The sequence below is a fragment of the Rhinichthys klamathensis genome, unplaced genomic scaffold (genome assembly GCF_029890125.1).
Source record: "Rhinichthys klamathensis goyatoka isolate OS25496 unplaced genomic scaffold, OSU_Roscu_1.1 h1tg000391l_1, whole genome shotgun sequence".
In the NCBI taxonomy this organism is placed as follows: Eukaryota; Metazoa; Chordata; class Actinopteri; order Cypriniformes; family Leuciscidae; genus Rhinichthys; species Rhinichthys klamathensis.
The window spans coordinates 901,462-921,793 of NW_026606894.1; the positions used below are offsets into that span (position 1 = coordinate 901,462).

At 38.7% G+C, this 20,332-nt stretch overlaps 1 protein-coding gene across 1 annotated transcript; it reads right to left on the reverse strand.

Annotated features, from left to right (window-relative positions):
* Positions 1 to 438: 438 nt before the first annotated feature.
* On the reverse strand, positions 439 to 5,656 carry smtla (somatolactin alpha). Its single transcript, XM_056234262.1, has 5 exons — positions 5,634 to 5,656; positions 5,211 to 5,401; positions 2,714 to 2,827; positions 778 to 957; positions 439 to 682 (listed from the first exon to the last, which is right to left on the reverse strand). The coding sequence occupies exons 1-5, from the start codon at positions 5,647 to 5,649 to the stop codon at positions 476 to 478; spliced, it is 708 nt and encodes a 235-aa protein (XP_056090237.1). The 5' UTR covers positions 5,650 to 5,656; the 3' UTR covers positions 439 to 475.
* Between the last annotated feature and the right edge of the window lie 14,676 nt (positions 5,657 to 20,332).

Genomic DNA, 20,332 nt, shown 5'->3' on the forward strand with positions numbered 1-20,332 from the left:
TGTTGATACATAAATTAAAGCTTAGATCAAATCCCTCATCCCACACCACACACACTGGAAACACTTACAGTCTGCTTTGCGGCTTCATTAGCATATTTCTGTATCACAAGCTTTTTCTTTAGAGTCTTTCTTTATCTAACTAATACAAAGGTGAAACTATCTCCACTAAAAGAAGAAAAAAAAAACATGCCTGCCAACTAACTGGAGACCTGGAGAGACATTGAACGACTACGAAGAGTCGGTATGGCATACAAACTCAAGTTAAGAAGAGAAGCGAGGGAATCAATAGTGCAGAATGCAGATTGTGTGAGAGAGCGGTATGCTTCGTGTCATATTCCTGTTCAATTTACAGTAAATAGCCAGAAAGCCAAAAGCACATCACTTTTCACTCTCAGGGGTCTCATTTAATGCTTGCTAAATATGGCAATATCAATTCTTCAAAATAAAGCTTTTTCTTTCCATACAAGAAGCATATTTAGTGGGAAAGACAACTGAGCTTGTTGCTCTGACGGCATTTGAGCAGCTTGAGGAAGGTCTCCATCTTGTGGGCGTCCTTCTTGAAGCAGGTGAGAAGGTTGTAGTCCCTGAGGACAGACTCCAGCACCTCTGGAGATTGTCCATCGTATGGAGCCAGCGCGTGTTCGATGGCGGACGAGGACGTCAGAATTCCTTCATCCAGCATCTGTGGAGAAACCAGCGTGAAGTGATGCACACACACGCACACACACACAAGGCTGCAGCGTGTGAGGTATGTTTTTAGTGTTCACACTGATTTACCTTGCGGATGAGGACCACCACCCCCTGCTCCAGGCTGAGCAGTTTATCAGAAACCCACTTGGTCTTGTTGAGCAGAGCGTCGGGGGCGTCATCGTAACGATCCAGAGTAGTTTGCAGATACAGCAGCGGCTCCATCCACGACTGCACCAGAATCAGGACCGAGTGAAGGAGCCATTTATCCTGCATAAAACACAGTCGAGACGTCAAAGGGATCTAGCTATGAAAAACACTATTTTCATTGATTAAATTTCATTTGTGACATTTGTTCTGCCTTCAGAACTTCTTCAGTAGAAAAGGAGCATTTACAACACTCTCAGAAGAAAAAATACACACTAAATTTTAGAGAAAAGAACCATTTATGCCAAAAAGGGAGAAATGGATGGATGGATGGATGGATGGATGGATGGATGGGATGGCTTGGATGGATGGGTTGTGTGGATGGATGGATGGATGGATGGATGGATGGATGGATGGATGGGATGGGTTGGATGGATGGGTTGTGTGGATGGATGGATGGATGGATGGATGGATGGATGGATGGATGGATGGATGGATGGATGGATGGATGGGTTGTGTGGATGGATGGATGGATGATGGATGGATGGATGGATGATGGATGGATGGGATGGGTTGGATGGATGGGTTGTGTGGATGGATGGATGGATGGATGGATGGGATGGGTTGGATGGATGGGTTGTGTGGATGGATGGATGGATGGATGGATGGATGGATGGATGGATGGGTTGTGTGGATGGATGGATGATGGATGGATGGATGGGATGGGTTGGATGGATGGGTTGTGTGGATGGATGGATGGATGGATGGATGGATGGATGGATGGATGGATGGTTGGATGGATGGGTTCTGTGGATGGATGGATGGATGGGTTGTGTGGATGGATGATGGATGGGTTGTGTGGGTGGATGGATGGATGATGGATGGATGGATGGATGATGGATGGATGGATGGATGGATGGGTTGTGTGGATGGATGGATGGATGGGATGGGATGGGTGGATGGGTTGTGTGGATGGATGGATGGATGAATGGATGGGATGGGATGGATGGATGAGTTGTGTGGATGGATGGATGGATGGATGGTTAGATAGATAGATAGATAGATAGATAGATAGATAGATAGATAGATAGATTGATAGATATATATTCACAGACTCCAAACTTTAAACAGACTAAACATTGTGAATACAGTAGTCAAGCCTTCATAAAGCAGCACAAGCTCCCGGTGAAGGAGAAGTTATGGGAGGTAATCCATTTTTTCAATGTTTTTGCAATGCTTTTTATATACTGTAGCTCCAGATGAATTTTCAGAGACTATAAAATGTCTAAATCAAATGTAAATATGTGTCTCCTTTGGCTGCGTACAGTGGTGGCGTGACCAGACTCTTTAAGCTAAAGCAGTTCGAGGGAAATGTTCAAATCTATATCAGCAGGTGTGGAAAAAAGGAAAGAAAACAGCCTATTTGTTGATGGAGGCAATATAGTTGTATAGAAAGGTTAGTCTCTCAGTTGAAAGAGCTGTCACACAATAGTGCATTAGACGGACAGGACAGCGCTCTGCTAGTGCAGTCTTCCACACAATACCAGTTAAACAGAGCTCATTTGTTCCGAGCTGGAAAACATGGATCCAGTGAACGCTTAAGCGGCGTTGACATGCATGGATGTGGATGCCGTTTAAGAAGATTAACCGGCATATTCTCAACATTTAATGTGGCCTTTCAAGAACAACACCAGCAAAAAAATATATAATAATTCCCCCTAAAAATTTCGTATTTTTTCTTAATCAATATTTTGTCTTATTTCCCAGTCAAAATGGGTTGCCTTGTTTGATATGTATCATATGCCTTTTTGGGGGGGGATATTTCCTTCCTCATTTCCATTTCTAATCAACAAAACACACAACACTGGCATCTCCTCACCGATATCTGCTGAATCTCACTCTTGGAGCTTGGGATCGGGAAGGGCTTGCTGTGGCACATGTTTCCTCCCTGGTTTCTCAAAGCATACAGAGGATACGGGACAAACATCTCCTCCTGTTGGACACACAGGAGCAAGGGATGACTGCATTGTTTGTTGGTTTCAGAGCAGTACCACACACACACACACACCACTTTAGGTGGTAGAAAAGCAGTGATGGGAATAACGGCGTTATAAATAACGCCGTTACTAACGGCATTACTTTTTCCAGTAACGTGTAATCTAATTGATTACTCTTCTCATCTTAATAACGCCGTTACCGTTACTGCCAAAAAATGCGGCGCGTTACTATAACTGATGAAGCTGTTTTTTTTTTTTTTTTCATCAGACCAACTAGATCTCTGCGCGAGAGGCAAATACTTTTTTTACTGTTCTTCCTTGGTTAGTGGGCAGAGCACGAGACAAGCGCATAAATGCTGACGATTGGCTGAGGTAGAGTAAAATGTCATTGTAAGCCAATCAGAGGTAGAGTTGGGCGGGTGTTCGAAAGCACGCATAGTGATGGGCATTCGGCTCTTTTGACTCAGCTCACTGAAAAGAGCAGGCTCTTTTGGCTCACAAACGGCTCTTTAAATGACTTTGACTATAATATTTCAATTTTTATTACATAATTATTTAATTTCTATAGGCTAAATTTGTAAAAAATAGAGTCGGCTCTTCAGATATGCGAGCCAGCTCCCGACGTTCACCTAAAAGAGCCGGCTCTTAGAGTAACTAACTCTTAGAATCGCGAACGACCCATCAAAAGCTCATTCGCGAACGAGTCGATCCATCATCACTAACGCTCATTCGCGAACGACCCATCATCACTAACGTCTAACGCTCATGAATTGCGAACGACCCATCATAACGCATAGTCGGACAGGACAGGACACACAAGGAACAACACAAGCCAGTCAGTCAACGAGAGACAGGTATGGCGACGAGCTTAACAAGCTTAATTTAATTTTGCCCAGTTGTGGCCTGTTGAGGGGCAATAAATATCAAAAGTTCCAAAACATCTATTGTGTTATTTGCATTGATCCACTATATAAACATAATATCTACATACATGGCATTTGATTGGAGGCTAGTCTCACTTTGTCCCACAGCAACATTTTTTTTTTTTTTAGATGTGTGTACAATGTTTCATGTTTCTGTTAATAATGTATTGTATTAAGTGTCCATTTTATTATAATATTCAGATTTATCATAAATAATTGAACATGCACATGTATTGTAAGTTCCGTTAAAGAGGGGTAGAGGTCGGGTCACATTTGAGCATTTAAAATTTAATTTTACTTGAAAGTAACGCAATAGTTACTTTTTTAAGTAACTAGTTACTTTTAAAATTTGTAACTGAGTATCTAATTTAGTTACTTTTTGGCAGAAGTAACTAGTAACTGTAACTAATTACTTTTTAAAAGTAACTTGCCCAACACTGTAGAAAAGCCTTCCTTATAAATATCAGAAGGGGGATTTGAAATGATAAATGAAATTACACCAATGTTCTCTGCATGTTTTCCCGCTGAACAGAGACAATCCACCTAAGAACAGTGAAATGATCTAGCAAGACTGATAGGCATCTCACAGTGTTTATAATGAGTCTGAATTAATGAGACTATAATCTTAATGAATAATCAAAGTCATGCACACAGCCGGCAATAATGAGGCAAGGTTGATTAAATGAGACAGAATAATGACATTAAAAGAAAGAAACTTGCTATCAGTCTGGCTAATAATATCTCAGCTGATGAGATTAAATGAAATTGGTTATCTGATTTTGAATTTTTTAAGAAGAAGAAAAAAACAACAACAACAAGTAACACTTTATTTTGCTGGTCCCCTTTAGACATTCTTGGCTATACGTAACATTGGACCTGTCAACTAACTAACCTGAACCATAACCTAACAATCCACCAATTCTCAACTAATACTCTTATGAGAGTTAGTGGATCCGCAGATGCAAAGTTATAGTCAACAGAATGTCTAAAAGGGACCAACAAAATAAAGTGTGACCAAAAGCATGCATGCAGATTTGCAAAAACGGTAACACTTTACAATAAGGTTTCATTAGTTAACTACATACATAAACTAAGAATGAACTGCACTTATACATGCATATATTAATCTTAGTTGATGTTAGTTTGTAAAATTAATACATTATTAAAATCAAAAGTTGTATTTGTTTACAGTAGTTAATGCACTGTGAACTAACATGAACAAACAATGAACAACTGTATTTTTAACTAATGTTCAGAAAGATTAACAAATACAGTAACAAATGTATTGATCATATAGTTAGTTCATGTTAGTTAAAGGATGTTGCTAATGTTAACAAATGAAACATAGAGTGTTATCACTAGAACTTCATATGCTGTAATAAATCATTTGATATGCTGTAGAGTTAACAGTAAATGTCAATAGACTTTGATTGATTGACAGAGAGGGTTCACTCACAAAAAGAGTGCATGACTCTTCAGACACACGGTAGATGAGCTCTGCATGTTGGATGACACGATCTAGAAGTTTCTCCTGGGAGATTGAAGTACAGTGTGTGAGAGATCCGGTCTCGTCCTTACAGTCCAGAGGAACGGCGTGAGAAACCCAGAAACGCCACAGCGACACACAACACAGCCAGACCTGCAGAACTAAAGAAACACACACACACACACACACACACTGTTTGGAAAGTCTGTAAGGCTAATAAGCCTTAGAAATATTTATTTTCTGTAGATTGCACATTTCATTGCGTATTTGAAATATGTTTAATAAGCAAGCTCTGTTTTCTTTACAAAGCGAATGCATTTCTTCAAGGCTATAGCTCTAGGCAGATTTCTTCGCAAAAAAACAACAACTAATAAAGATCTGGAGTCAATGTACCTTTAACCCTGTTCATTTTGCAGATATGTTTCTATAGCCACTTGCCTGCATTAGAGGCACACACTGCCTTTATATAATATTGTCAGAGATCCATAGATTCATCAGCTCCTGCTTCAGTGTAAGAAGAGACATGGCCTTCTCTTCAGACTCCTTCATATGCAAGCCTTTAACCTGAGGTGTGACCGATACCTCAATGAGTAATGCCACTCAAAATAATCCAGCTTTTTATTAATGAATGGGAAGTTACAAAAAATATAGCTTTCCAAGACACTAGCAACTTATTTATAGTTAAGCTACAGTCAAGCTATACTTTTAAACAGCAGGACAACGCGAAGTTTGTTATAGACTAAGATATCCTTAAACAGTACAGTATTGTAACATATATGTTATGTTTTTATATAAAGACTTATGTTTTTGTTAATAACTATAAATTACTTTTTAAAATAACAATTAAATGTTTAAATGTTTGGGGCCAGAAATTGAAAATTAAAAGCATTTTTATAGTGTAATAACATGTATTACACTGTATTTTTGATCAAATAAATGCAGCCTTGGTGAGCAGAAAAGACTTCTTTAAAACATCTTACTATAAGTGCATATATACACTCACCTAAAGGATTATTAGGAACACCATACTAATACTGTTTTTGACCCCCTTTCGCCTTCAGAACTGCCTTAATTCTACGTGGCATTGATTCAACAAGGTGCTGAAAGCATTCTTTAGAAATGTTGGCCCATATTGATAGGAGAGCGTCTTGCAGTTTATGGAGATTTGTGGGATGCACATCCAGGGCACGAAGCTCCCGTTCCACCACATCCCAAAGATGCTCTATTGGGTTGAGATCTGGTGACTGTGGGGGCCATTTTAGTACAGTGAACTCATTGGCATGTTCAAGAAACCAATTTGAAATGATTCGAGCTTTGTGACATGGTGCATTATCCTGCTGGAAGTAGCCATCAGAGGATGGGTACATGGTGGCCATAAAGGGTGGACATGGTCAGAAACAATGCTCAGGTAGGCCGTGGCATTTAAACGATGCCCAATTGGCACTAAGGGGCCTAAAGTGTGCCAAGAAAACATCCCCCACACCATTACACCACCACCACCAGCCTGCACAGTGGTAACAAGGCATGACGGATCCATGTTCTCATTCTGTTTACGCCAAATTCTGACTCTACCATCTGAATGTCTCAACAGAAATCGAGACTCATCAGACCAGGCAACATTTTTCCAGTCTTCAACTGTCCAATTTTGGTGAGCTCTTGCAAATTGTAGCCTCTTTTTCCTATTTGTAGTGGAGATGAGAGGTAACCGGTGGGGTCTTCTGCTGTTGTAGCCCATCCGCCTCAAGGTTGTGCGTGTTGTGGCTTCACAAATGCTTTGCTGCATACCTCGGTTGTAACGAGTGGTTATTTCAGTCAAAGTTGCTCTTCTATCAGCTTGAATCAGTCGGCCCATTCTCCTCTGACCTCTAGCATCAACAAGGCATTTTCGCCCACAGGACTGCCGCATACTGGATGTTTTCCCCTTTTCACACCATTCTTTGTAAACCCTAGAAATGGTTGTGCGTGGAAATCCCAGTGACTGAGCAGATTGGATTCAGGAGATTGTCTTGACCAGGACCACACCCCTAAATGCATTGAAGCAACTGCCATGTGATTGGTTGATTAGATAATTGCATTAATGAGAAATCGAACAGGTGTTCCTAATAATCCTTTAGGTGAGTGTATATATATATATATATATATATATTAGACAATAAAGTAGGTTAAGTTAATAGTATCATAAGTAAATAATAGCTATTCGCCAACAATGGTTTATATATAATATTCTGTCAGGTCAAGCACAGATAATCATAATAAAGCGTCTGAGCTTCTGTTGCATCTGTTTTGAATTTCCCTGGAATGTTGTATTTGTTTGTTTTTGGTACAAGCTTGAGGTTCTTTTGTATCCTATTATCTGTGGAATGTATCTTTTGTATTTATTAGACAATTCACATGATTCACATTTCTTTAAAGCATTTCTCTTCCGGTCGGGAAGCAGGCGGCCGTGTTCCGGTTGCTGAGATGAGCTGATTTTGTCTCTGTGATATATGAAGTTCTTCAAAGATCTGCTGGTCTGTGTAGATGCTATAGGCTGCCAGCCAAAAGAATCTCTCTCAGAACATAATCCACATCAGGATACTGAAATAACACCGTTGCAGGTGGGCGGCGGACTTCATTAAGTCCTGAATATAGCAATTCTCTTCTCGATTATGCTGATTTGTCCTACATATTTGAGTCCCCAAACCACACAAATGTGTCTTAATCCAATTTGAGCATCAAAAGGGATGGATTGAGTCTGTAGATATTTCAGAATTAAGCCCACTTTGTTGGTCAGATTCACATTATAGCAGAACCAACAGACATTATATCACAGCAGAATAGATGTGTTCGTCTATTTATGCAAACCAACACACCTACTCTATAATAACAGTTTAATACATGTTCAACCATTTTCAGTGCAAAGCCGGAATGTTCCAGAAAATCTTTCAACACAAAAACAGAAAATTCCTTGGCAATAAACATCTTATTATTTGCTAAACTTGTGCTGCTCTTCACTAAATTGATTTTAAATTGTAATTGACATTAAATTGTCCTGTCCTTTGGAACATTTGCAGTGATTTTTCGGGGTCACAGCAGTTCACTTCACAGTGTTGAAAGGGTCTGTCTCAGTGCCAATGAGATCGGGAGGCTGAGAAACAGTAGCTGTCCAAAGACCCACACTGGACGTCAGAAAGCTATTACTTATTCACACATCTTCCTGCAAACACCTGCAGCCCAAATTGTTTTGTCACCTGTCCCACCCAAACCATTCAAACGTCTTAATCTCTTAATCTAGTCTTAATCTTTATCCACGTGTCAATTTTCACCTCATTGCAATGTTTTTTGCTTTGTTTTTTGACTCGGGCAAGAGGTGTGCTGACATAAATACACAAAAAATGTTATATTTAACTGTCTCTTACTTTGTATTTTAGTCTTGCTTTCCAGTACGGATATCTTACAGTACAAACATTCTTAAAGTCCCCCTTTAAAACTCATCTTTGACAATCAAGTTTTCCTGTGAAAGATAATTTCTTCCTGACTTAAAATATCTCAAATGTCACTCTACACCCTTGCTTTATTTAGTATTACGTGAATATGCAAATCAGGCCCCGCCTCCACTCAATCACGCCAGCTCTGCCTGATCCACTCAACTGAGTAAATGCTCCACAATGGCAAGTCGAAATATTGGTTTAACTCAGAAAGGAGAAACTGATTCAAAATGACATGATGTTAAGTCTTTCTGGAATATTTATCAAGATTAGTGACAAAAACATAATATTTTGTCATTTTGCTTGTCAAGTAAATGGATCTTGAATTTAAGAATGTTAGATATTTGTACAGAAACATAAGACAACCTTTTGCATTGTATGCAAATGTAAATACATTGAAATCACAAGTCAATTCATTTCTAAGTCATGAAATATACAATAACCAATAGACAAACACATTATATTTATGTCCAGTAGTTGCTGTACTTGTTTTTGTTAATTTGTAGTTCTCCCTTGTTTTCTCTCAGAAAATAATCATATTCATAAAATCAGTTCACGCTGTGATCAAGTTTTGCCACGTGTATTTATTTTCACTATGAATCCTTTTTTAAAATGAATAAAGCAAAGTAAATATCTTGAACATAAAAAAAATGCAATCAAGTGTAGCAAACTGTGCAATTATTTGATTAGCACCAGCTATTATCTCCACAAAAACAATCAATAACATATTCAAGCGAATAATTACAAGGTCAAACATGTCCTGCATTCACTAAGCTCAAAGTAAAAAGTTCATTCACAAAAGAGATGCAACTTCAAGACCCCCGAGGTTCAAAAAAGGGCCTAATGCCATGCCAACGCCAACGAGACCAGATTGAAACAACAGATCCTGAATTTGAAGGAAAAAAAAGTTCACTAGGTGATCACTAGGTGGCTCCAAACTGTTCAAGTCCGCTCTGCATATGGCATATGCCTTGTTTCAATAGACTAATTACAACAGTTTACTTTACAGTTTAAATTCAAAAGGGAAGAAGTGGATCAGTCACATGACTTCAACGTCACCACCATTGAGCTTCTTTTGTGAAAGCAGCCAGTGAGTACATGAGTTTTCCTGATGATGTTTAATGTCCCAGACAACCTTTGTAGTCTACAAGTAAAAGTGCATTTCATGTCGTATAATTAAACATGAATATGTCTTGAACTTTTCAGACATTTAACCAAATTTCAGACATTTAACCAACAACCCATTGACTTTATGACGATGGAACCGTAAGTGCTAAAATTCAAATGGCCTACAAAAATTACGTCATCCCTACAGCACTCTATTATGCAACATATAAGGCTTATAAGCATATGCTCAGATCAAGGTGTAAACTAATCCGGTACCACCCTTCAGTTCAATAGGACACATTGTTGGTGGGATACAGCCAATATACCTAAGAGAATTTCCGGCGACGCTGTCAGCTTTGTTAGGCCATAATTCAGTACCAATTAAAAATCTACTTCAAGACTTCGTCCCAAACAAACAAATACATAAATAAATCTTAGCTTCATACAAACCCCTATTCAAACTAATTTAACCCATGGTTCATGGACAATGAACTGCCAATGTGAACCCGTGACACTAGATTTGGGGAGAAGGAGTTTATCAAATCAGCCTTTTTAAGCGCTCCCAGTAGATAAAGTCTGGCCCGGGCTAATTCGTGTCAAGGAACGGGCGACATGCCCTCTCCAGATGAAGGGTGCAAAGAGACTGGAGTGCGGAGCCACTTTAGCCCTGAAGAGAGCCGCAATTGCAGAACACACATGAATATTTATTATTCCCCGACGTTCATGGCCAATTACTGCACAGCTTCCTCTCTTTCCTTCCTATGTTTGATTGACATGCTAACTAATCAATCTGAGTGCTATCAGCTTTATAATTAAGCTTCATTGGGGGTTGAATATAGTGTGTGTGTGTGCATGTGTGTGTGTGTGTGTGTGTGTGTGCGTGCATGTGTGTGTGTGTAAGTGTGTGTGTTGATAGTAATTTGCATTAATTCAGGCTGGCACATTTTAAGCACAGCCATTCCCCCACCCTTAACCACTAGGTGGCATATATGCATATAAAGATACACGACCTTGAAAATAATACTGCAAAAGTCTTACAAGAGTTACACACACACACATGATAAACAAACGTAAAATACAATCTTAAAGCATTTTCTTATTTCAAATGATGCTGGGCATTCAAAAATTTCATAAAAAAGAACTAAGCTAAATTACGCAGTTAGTTAGTTCATTGTCCCCCTAAAATAATGTCAAATATATTTCAACCCATCTTGCTGAGGTTCGTAATAAGCCGAGGAAATTGCTTCTCTATTTTACAGCTGTCTCACTGTGTGAAAGCTGCCGTTATATGATCCAATATTTCAGCACTTGCTGGATGTTATGAATGTGTAAATCTTGACAAACGTTCTCAGTGCCAGTGGAGGTTTCTCTTCCTTTATATATTGTAATGACTTCTTACGTCCACATGCTCCAAGCGCAGTTACTGGGAAATGCGGCATCCTGATTTATGATGATTGTTATCACTTTAAGCGCACTAAAGCAAACTTAATAAACGCACGTGTCTTTGTGTAGGAGGGAGGCTTTAGAGCGCTGAAGCCGGCAGTGCTCAGTGCATCAGCTCGCTGGCGATTGTGACAAATAAATTGGCTGAAAGGAGCCAATGCATTGTTTTCTAATGAGGATTTGCAAAGGGGCAATGTGTGTTTTACAATGTGATACCAATTATTCCTGGGCAAATATGAGAATGAAGGGTGAGATGAAATTATTCTTCCTCATGACGGCCGTAATTAGGTCATTCCGCTTCCATCTTCTTGCCAGCCAACAGAAAAGATATGTGGAGAAAATAAATGTTTAATGTATTGGAGGGATGGATTGTTTTGATATATAAAAAAGGCTTTTATATGTTCCAATTAGCATTAGTGCCTTTAGAAGATGCTTATGAATCAGGGCATGAGTGTTAAAAATGTCTGCTTTGCTCAAATTAAAATGAAGCATTAGTGCATCAGGTTCCTGAGGATGTCGATGGATTTTGTGGGATATACTGCGGCTCTCTTCAATCTTATTGAATGGCATGAATATTAATATTCAGTGGGAAAATGTGCTTTATTTTAGATATGGAATAATGAATCCTATAATTCACACAGCACACATTTGAACAAAAGAGCCTTTCTCTTCGTTCTGAACTCTTGCTGTTGCTAGTTGGGTCTGTTTATCGAAATTTCAAATGATGACAAGGTTTTGAACAAACCCCCTAACTCTCAGTTTGGACTTGAATTAAACATCAATTTGCATGCATCTTCTAAGCATTCAGACTTTTTACAATAAGAGTTCCTACATTAATTGAGGGACCCGAACTGTATCTTGAAACAAAACTGTCCTGTTGGTTGGCTCTTTTGACCAGCGTTGGGTGTAATGCATTATTAAGCAAATTAATTACTGTAATTGAATTACTTTTCAGGGGGAAAAAAAAATATGACTTTTTAGGAATTTACTCTCTGCTAACAAGGAAATGATGGGGATTCAGACAGATTTTAGGACATTACTGTGCATGTTAACACACTCATTGAGATAAGGCACTGTAGAATGCAAATACAGCAAACATACAATTATTCAGGCCTGAGGCTCACAGTTAAGGTCTAACTGATGAAGTTCTAGGCAGAAGCATCTGGCTCTATATGCCTAAGCGTTCACGCATGCAAGCGTCCAAACAACAAACCCATCAATCAATCAATCAACCAACCAACCAGCACACATTGTGGACCTATAAATAAATACAGAAACAGAAGGTTGTGTTATATGAGCTGGTATGCATGCTGTGTGTGTGAGGGGTGGGGTTATGGAGAGATTAGGTAGATGACAGTTCTGGGCTAAAGATGCATTACCGCTTCGCTTCGAGCGTAATTAGGCCTTCAAATCCAACCACCTACTCCTTGTCTCGCAACTTTCTGCTTGCCCTTGTCCTTCTGTCACCCTCAGGGAAGACTCTTGAATCCTAATCTGCAGTATTTTCCTCTCTGCAAAAAAAGGTAGACGTAACCCACACTGCAATACAGAAGCGAACATCTGAAGAAAGAAGACGACAAACGCTGCAAATCAGATCAGTCACACCGATATCCTTCCGTACGCCGCAAAGATATGCAGCCACACAACCAGTGCGAGCCAATCAGATCCAGCGCCGGAGCGCAGCTGGAGTCGCACGCGTCAACTTTTTCCTTTCAGACAGATGACTCAGAAGTGCTCACTTTTTCCCCGTCTCCACTTTTCCCTGTACCTCCTTTCATCCACACAAAGTACATCTGAGGATTGGCCTGGCGCTCGGAGCTCGGTGAGCCCAGATTATATTTCCTTCAAAGTGAGATCCGAAAATGTGGCACAAATAAAACACGTTGTCTGCCCTCCAGGACTTCCCAGTTCTTCAGAGACTCCTAAATCTAAGCCCGTCCCTTTATTTTGTCTATGAGGATAAAGACTAGTCCAACGCACCAGGCTGGTTTCTTTCATTTTTGAAGCCGTTGGCGATGCCTCTCTCATGTCCTCGCCTCCTCGCGGGTTATCAGAGGATCAAACGTAGCACAAGTTGGGTCTCGCTGTCAAACACGACGTCTCCGAAAGGACAGGGAGGACAGATGGCTGTTAAGAGATGTTTCACGCATACACAGAGCACCTTTTCGTCATTTTTCCCTGTTTTCAAAGCAAATGCTATCTTTGAGCTCTGAATGTTTCTTAGTTGTCCAACACAGCGTCTCCATCCATTTGACCTTTTCACTCGGCAAGGCCGACGGCAGAGTTTCCAATCCCAGAGGGTTTTATTGTGGTTATCAGATAAGTTTAGCTTTCCATTTATTTTTTTAGCTCTCTCTTTTTTCTCCATCTTATCCTCTCTGTAGAGGTTGCCTGAGTGCGTTGGAGTTAGTTTGAACTATGATAGTCCAGATATTACTGTTGAGACATCAACTCTGCAGTTATAACTTAAAGGTTAAGTGCGTCATTTGTTGATGTTAATGTCATGTGGACATTCAACTACAGTAGATTTAAGTGGTTTGTAGGTTGATTCTCTCAAAATACTTAAACATGGTTGCTCATTGGCACAGATTGGTTAAACCAATGGCGTAAGCTTGGGGCGGGGCTCTGCTTTTCTGACCAATGCCAATGATAATAGTTCATAAATCAGTTCTTGTATAAATTATGTGTTCAGTTGTTTGCAAATCCATTCTCCTGTTAATTGTTCAATTCAGTTTTTCGTAAATCTGCTGTGCATATTGTCATGTTTAACACAACTGTACATACAGTAAAAAAAACATTCACTTTATTTCCATAGTCTACTTTAGACATTCTAAGTAACTTTGCAACTACATGTCAACTAGCAGTCATTAGAGTATTAGTAGACTGTCTGCTTAATATCTGCTAACACTTTATTTTGATGCTCCTCAACAGACATTCAACTGACTATAAGTAACTATTTCAACTTATTAACCCAAACCCTAACCTAACAGTCAACTAATACTCTAAATGAGAGTTAGATGACATGAAGTTGCATAATTACTTCATAGAATGGCCAAAGTGCACTATTAAAATAAAGTATAACCATATATCCATATTTAAATAATTTCATAGAGTTGCATAATTTAAGGAAATCTGTTTATTATTCTTTTTTTATTATCATTTTCTAAAGTTTTAATTAAAATATGCCACTAAACTAAACAAAACTTGACCTTTTTTAAATCAGAAGGCTACTTTCATATTTCAAACATCATTAAAACATAAGACATTTACTTATATAAGATTACATTTACTTTCCTTATCTTCTGGCAACCCTCTTTTTAAGCATATTTCTCACAACATCTTTTTAGATTTAGGAATGAGGAATTTAGGCAATTTAATCTCGAAAATTAATTTGTAAACTTTTTTATAATTTGCATTTTGTCTCAGTAAAGTCCTGCTTATTTAAAACAAATCTTATTTCCATTCTACTTTTTCATTTGAGTCTTCATTAAAAGTGATTATGTAATTTTTTGGGGTATTATTAGATGCAACGGTGTCACATTGAAAGAAATCTGCTTTGTCAAATGAAAATATGCTCCTTCAAAGGTGAGGGTAAAGCTTAAAAATTATGCATATTGACTAATTAGAAACGTTCCACTGTGAGAGGGTGATAGAGGTGAATGCATATTCGGCATATTCAAATCTAAAGATTTTTTTTCTTTTCTTCAGTATAGCCTACTTCATATTCGGCAGCCTCAAGAATAACAGAAGTGTTTTGATAATTAATGCAGTATGGGTTAGGGGTCGATCCTGACACTTACAGCCAAGCTCTCCTCCAAAACAAAATATCTCCTGCACCTCCTGTTTTACTGTCTGCCGCTGTAGCCGGAGTGTGTGGCAGTGATTGTCAGCTAACCTTTTGAAAACCCCTCTCCTTCTATTTACCATGCTGAGTCTTCACCCTCTCCCACAAACACCCTCATTGGGATTCGGGGCACAGACGAATTGCTCGCTAGGTCCCATATGAAATGAGATTTAAGTAAAAAAAAAAAGAAAAAAAAAAGAATACTTGCTTAGACTATGAATAAATCATACAAGGATAGAGGGAGTGTAAAAAACAAGGCATAATTAGTTCACTTCAGATTTTTTCAGGAACATTTTGCATGATACGTTGATTGTCCGCCTCATGGCATGTTTCCCGAAGGCCTTGGCAGTGTGTTCATCCTCTCTGTGCACTTAATGTCATGGTGGTGCCTGGGCTTAAAGAGGAGCCGTATCATCACAGCAACAGCCACACTAAAACGGGTCACTGGGTTGAATGTGTAAATAACAGCAGGTCTGCTATCTGCTGTTTGCCTAAGATTAACTAGAATTTTACATTTTCTGGTGGTTGCTCATGCAAAACTCACCATCACAATGACAGCGTGTTGTTATGCTGTGTTCTGAATAGTTTTAGAGAATAGTTATGTGGTTGCTAGGGTGAACTGGGTGGTTTTTAGGTGGCTGCTTACTAGCCTTACTAGTGGCTCCATCCCAAGAATATATATAATATTATATATACTGTATCTGTATGCTGATGATAGCTTAGAAATTACACTGTAGCCACTTTGATATCAGGTTGACAGCATTTGTTAATACTTTGGAGTTCATATTAATAATTAAGCCTGACTAGATAGATAGATAGATAGATAGATACCGTAGAAATTCGTGTATCACACATACAGCAGGATTTATAGGGTTAATACTTTAGGGTTATTAAAATTCTTCAGACTGTTTATATTTTTTATTAAAACATGTTTACAAAGTGTAAGATTGAAGCTTGAAAATCTACAATTGACTAACATTAATAGAATGTTTGTCATTCAAAATGTAACCAACATTGACAGATATTTGCATATTAAAATGTAATTGATCTTTTCTCACTTGCATCTATTTAACCATACAAGCATTTTTACACTGCGAACATGGTGTCGGACTGAGTGTTGTGAACTGATCATCATGACATCAGCATATCAGCCGTGATGTGACAAAAAACAAAAAAAAAAGCCTTAAACTGAAGCACTTTAACACTATTCTTTTATTTCCTTCAGGAAATATCTATCTATCTTGATTGTTCAAGTGTTATTCTGTTCTGCTTTAAATCTAAAGACTAGTCTGAACAAGATAATAAACACAATACACACAAATAACAATCGTACACTCCATTATCGGTAAACAACCGAGAAAGTCCTTCTCACTGACTCAAATGAAATGCAGATGGGGCTTTTTAACAAAATACAACCACTTTCACACTTTGGAATTAACTATCAATGGCTCTCAATAAAAATCGAAACGCACCCTCAAAGAGAAAGCCACTGAAAGACTGCTACAGCGTCAATTGCACGGAGGAATGGATGCATTACAACTGAAAAAAAAAAACAGAAAGCATCACATTGTTACAGGGACAAAATACGCCTATATTGACGGCTCTTGTAGTAAATACAGTCAATTCTTTTCAGATCGATCTAAACATAAATGAATACATTTGTTTTCAGTTTGTCCCAGGTAAACTCTCTATGTCTTTCTTTCCTTTTAGAAGGCCAGTGTTGGGGAAGCAACTTTTAAAAGTACTCCCCAATCTGTTACTCCCCAAAAAGTAACTTATTGCGTTACTTAGTTACTTTTTATGGAAAGTTACTTATTCTCACCTGGGCTAGGCTTGCTTGTTTGTACAGCTGAGGTCAATACATGGGAAAACAAAGTAACTTGTGTTACTTATTAGAAAAATATATTTTGTTGTAAATTTAGAAGTAATGCGTTACTTCATTTGTTACTTTAAAAAAGTAATCTGATTACATATCTCAAGTTACTTGTAATGTGTTACCCCAAATACTGTAGAAGGGAAAACCACTGACATCTCTTAAGGCCATTGCACACTGAGTCCGAAATTTTCGTATGCGTTTTTTCGTGTTCATCAGCCTAAAAATTCGTCACGCACAGAAACCTTGCACACTGAGTCCGATGCGTATTTATTAAACCTTTAAACCTAAAAATACTAAATGGATTCGTCAAGCAGTGAAGATGATTTTGTTGCCCTCTCTCTTTTTAAAAAGAGAAAAAGAGGAAATATTGGGTCCTGTGCCGAGAGGAAGGAGAGTTTCAGCTCCTTATCAAGGAGTTGCGAAATTATCCCGAGCGATTCAAAATTTACCTCAGAATGTCAATGGAACAGTTTGATGCTTTGCTAGCGATACTGGAGCCACATATTAAAAAGAAGACCACCAAAAAAGACACACACACACACGGCCGGCAGAAACGCTGGGCAGACAGAACAGCTTTATACAGGTTTGTTTATCATACAGTACTTTGTGCTGTGAGACGAAGTGCATCAACTTGTCAGATGCAATTCTGGATTTTGTCGTTCGCTTGTACGGTGGATCTGAATTGTCAAAAGACCTCTCAAAATGCTGGCTGTGGATGCGAAAAACGCAGAAAATCGAACCCGATCCGAATTTTTTTATGACGGACGAAAGTTTCGGAGGCAGTGTGCAAGCATGATTGACATAACGTGAGGTCGATTTTTTTTTTTTACGTGCGAAAATTTCCAACCCGATCTCACGAGCAATTCGTCCGAATTTGACGAGTGATTAAAATATGGCTAATTCGTAACAATTCGTACGACCTCACTCGTACGAATTAGTACGATTTTTGCTAAAACGTACATATTTGACGAGTTGCCCAATTCGTATGGATTCGTACGAATGACCTACCCCTGACCCCGCCCCTAAACCTACCCATCACGTGGGTTTAGACAAATCGTACAAATTTGTACGAATGAGGTCGTACGAATTCGTACGAATTAGCCATCTTTTAATCACTCGTCATATTCGGACGAATTTGTCGTGAGATAACGTTGAAAATTTCGGATGCGAATTTCGTACTCAGTGTGCAATGGCCTTTACAGTATGTCCGACTGTCAGCCTTTCCTCAAAGTCTCTGAGTGTAATGTGATGTGACATAGACGGATGCATTTGTAAGGCATGAGGAATGGCTCTGGGATGTTGCAGTGAGTAAGTCAGCGGCGCAGAGGAGGAACAAAGACCTGCTGCACTTCAACACGAGTCAGTCCCTACTGGCTCTGACCTTCTGCATCTCTCCGTTCTCTGACATGCTTGTGAACGAGTTGAGGGAATGCTGGGGCCAGAGGCGACTGAGAACAAAAGAGAAAAGGGAGATAAGTTATTTTCAGACTCAGCACCCTTCTTATCAGTGAATATGCAACAGTGACGAATTAAACAGGTCAGACAGTCATTTTTGCGAATCAGGACCCCAATTAGTGTCACCTAAATGGGGTTTATTTTGTAATAATGAACGAATGACTCTACATGACTACTTACCAAATGAATAAATGCATGTAAATTAAATAGTTCATTATACACAGCAAGCCATTTTGAGTTTAAAAGACGTCCAATAGCCGTCCAAACACAGCCCAGACGTCTAGGCTAAAACAAGCTGTCAGTGAATTTTTTTTAGACGTATAAGGGTCAAAGACGTGACGCTTGCTTTTTCTGTCCGACTGAACTTTTTACCAATTAATAAACATTAAAATGAATAAAATTATAACATGTATGTCTACCACCTCCCTTATACATATGCCCACTCTTATTTCTTTAAAAATAATTGGCTTATTGGCCATTTTCTGCCACCTGAAGGGTGAAAACATCATGTGGGGCGACCGTCCGGCCTTGACTTCTGTTTGGACAACTGGTTTTAAATCAAACTAAAATAATTTAAATATAATCCTTACCCTATTTGGCATAATTTTAAACTTATTTTCCATTGATTGACAAAATTATGAAACATTTGTACACACATTTCAATCATAATAAACAAACAAATCTTGTCCGAAGATGTTCATTGTCTGAAATATCATCTGGGGCGACCATCAAGAAAATACAATTAAGGGACTTTTATTTTGAGAATCATCTCAAAGAGGATGTTGCATCAGCCAGCCTCATGGTGAGGGTCCCACAGAGACAACTAGCAGGTGAGTAGTCACTCTCATTTTTACAAACAAATCCTCTTTAAAACTGCTGCAGTGTATACGTCACATTTTGATATCATGTGGGGCGACCAACCTAAAACTGTAAATAATAAGTTTTATACGCAAATCTTTATTTTTAATGTAAATTTGTCAGTGATATGTGGTGAGAAGAAGCTAGCTTGGGTTCTATAGCTAAGCATTAGCCTGTTATACTTGATTAAACTTGAAAACATCATCTGCGGCGACCGAGCATCATCTGGGGCGACCGCCACTGATTGCTTAAATGATAGAAAACACATATCATGTATTTGTAGTTTCTGTATGCAAATGTTTTCATTCATTATATTGTAAAGGATCAGCTATATGAAATATTAATAATCAATAATAATTTGCTATTATTAATTATGAATATTTGGGGTCAGTTAATTGGATTAACTTGACATGGCTAAATTAATATTACAATCAATTAATCAGTTTGTTCAACTAGCTCTTTGATTATTCATTTATTCTAAGAAACAGTTATCTTCCATGGCCACAGAAGAATAGTCATTTCTTAGCTTATACAGCGCTTTGAGCTTGTAGCAAAAATCTAAATCGTAAAGGGACTCCGTATTGCAAGCAAATCAGAACCAAATACATATTATGTACAAGTTTTATTAACTAAATCATAAATAAACTAAACAAACTGCATATGTACAGATACACATAAATACATAAATAGGTAAGGGATAGAATGAGATTGGAAAGGAGAGGGAACGATGGGGCAGATCCATCTAACTGAGAAGAACCAACAACATTTCATTTTCACATTTCATTGAATTGAATACTTGCATTTGTAGTGGGAACAATTCTTGAAGTTGTGGACAATTGAAGTCGTTGAGGGTTCCGGCGGTGTCAAGTGGAAGTGGTTTGAAAGTTATCTTTCTCCATGAGCACATCAAGGCCTGGAGCCCTGGGCCCTGTTGAGGCCGCGCCGAGCACTCAGGAGAAGTGAGGAAGTCGGAAGAGTGGGTGATTGGAGTCGTGGTTCCAAACTCCTGAGATTGTCCTTGGTTCTTTGTGAGAGAGTCTTC

What these genes read in the sequence shown, in the direction of transcription:
- smtla (XM_056234262.1), bottom strand. An exon ending in AAGAGTCATGCACTCTTTTT is followed by an intron (nt 2,828 to 5,210) that starts GTGAGTGAACCC and finishes TGTGTCCAACAG; the next exon opens with GAGGAGATGTTTGTCCCGTA. An exon ending in TGGTGGTCCTCATCCGCAAG is followed by an intron (nt 683 to 777) that starts GTAAATCAGTGT and finishes GTTTCTCCACAG; the next exon opens with ATGCTGGATGAAGGAATTCT.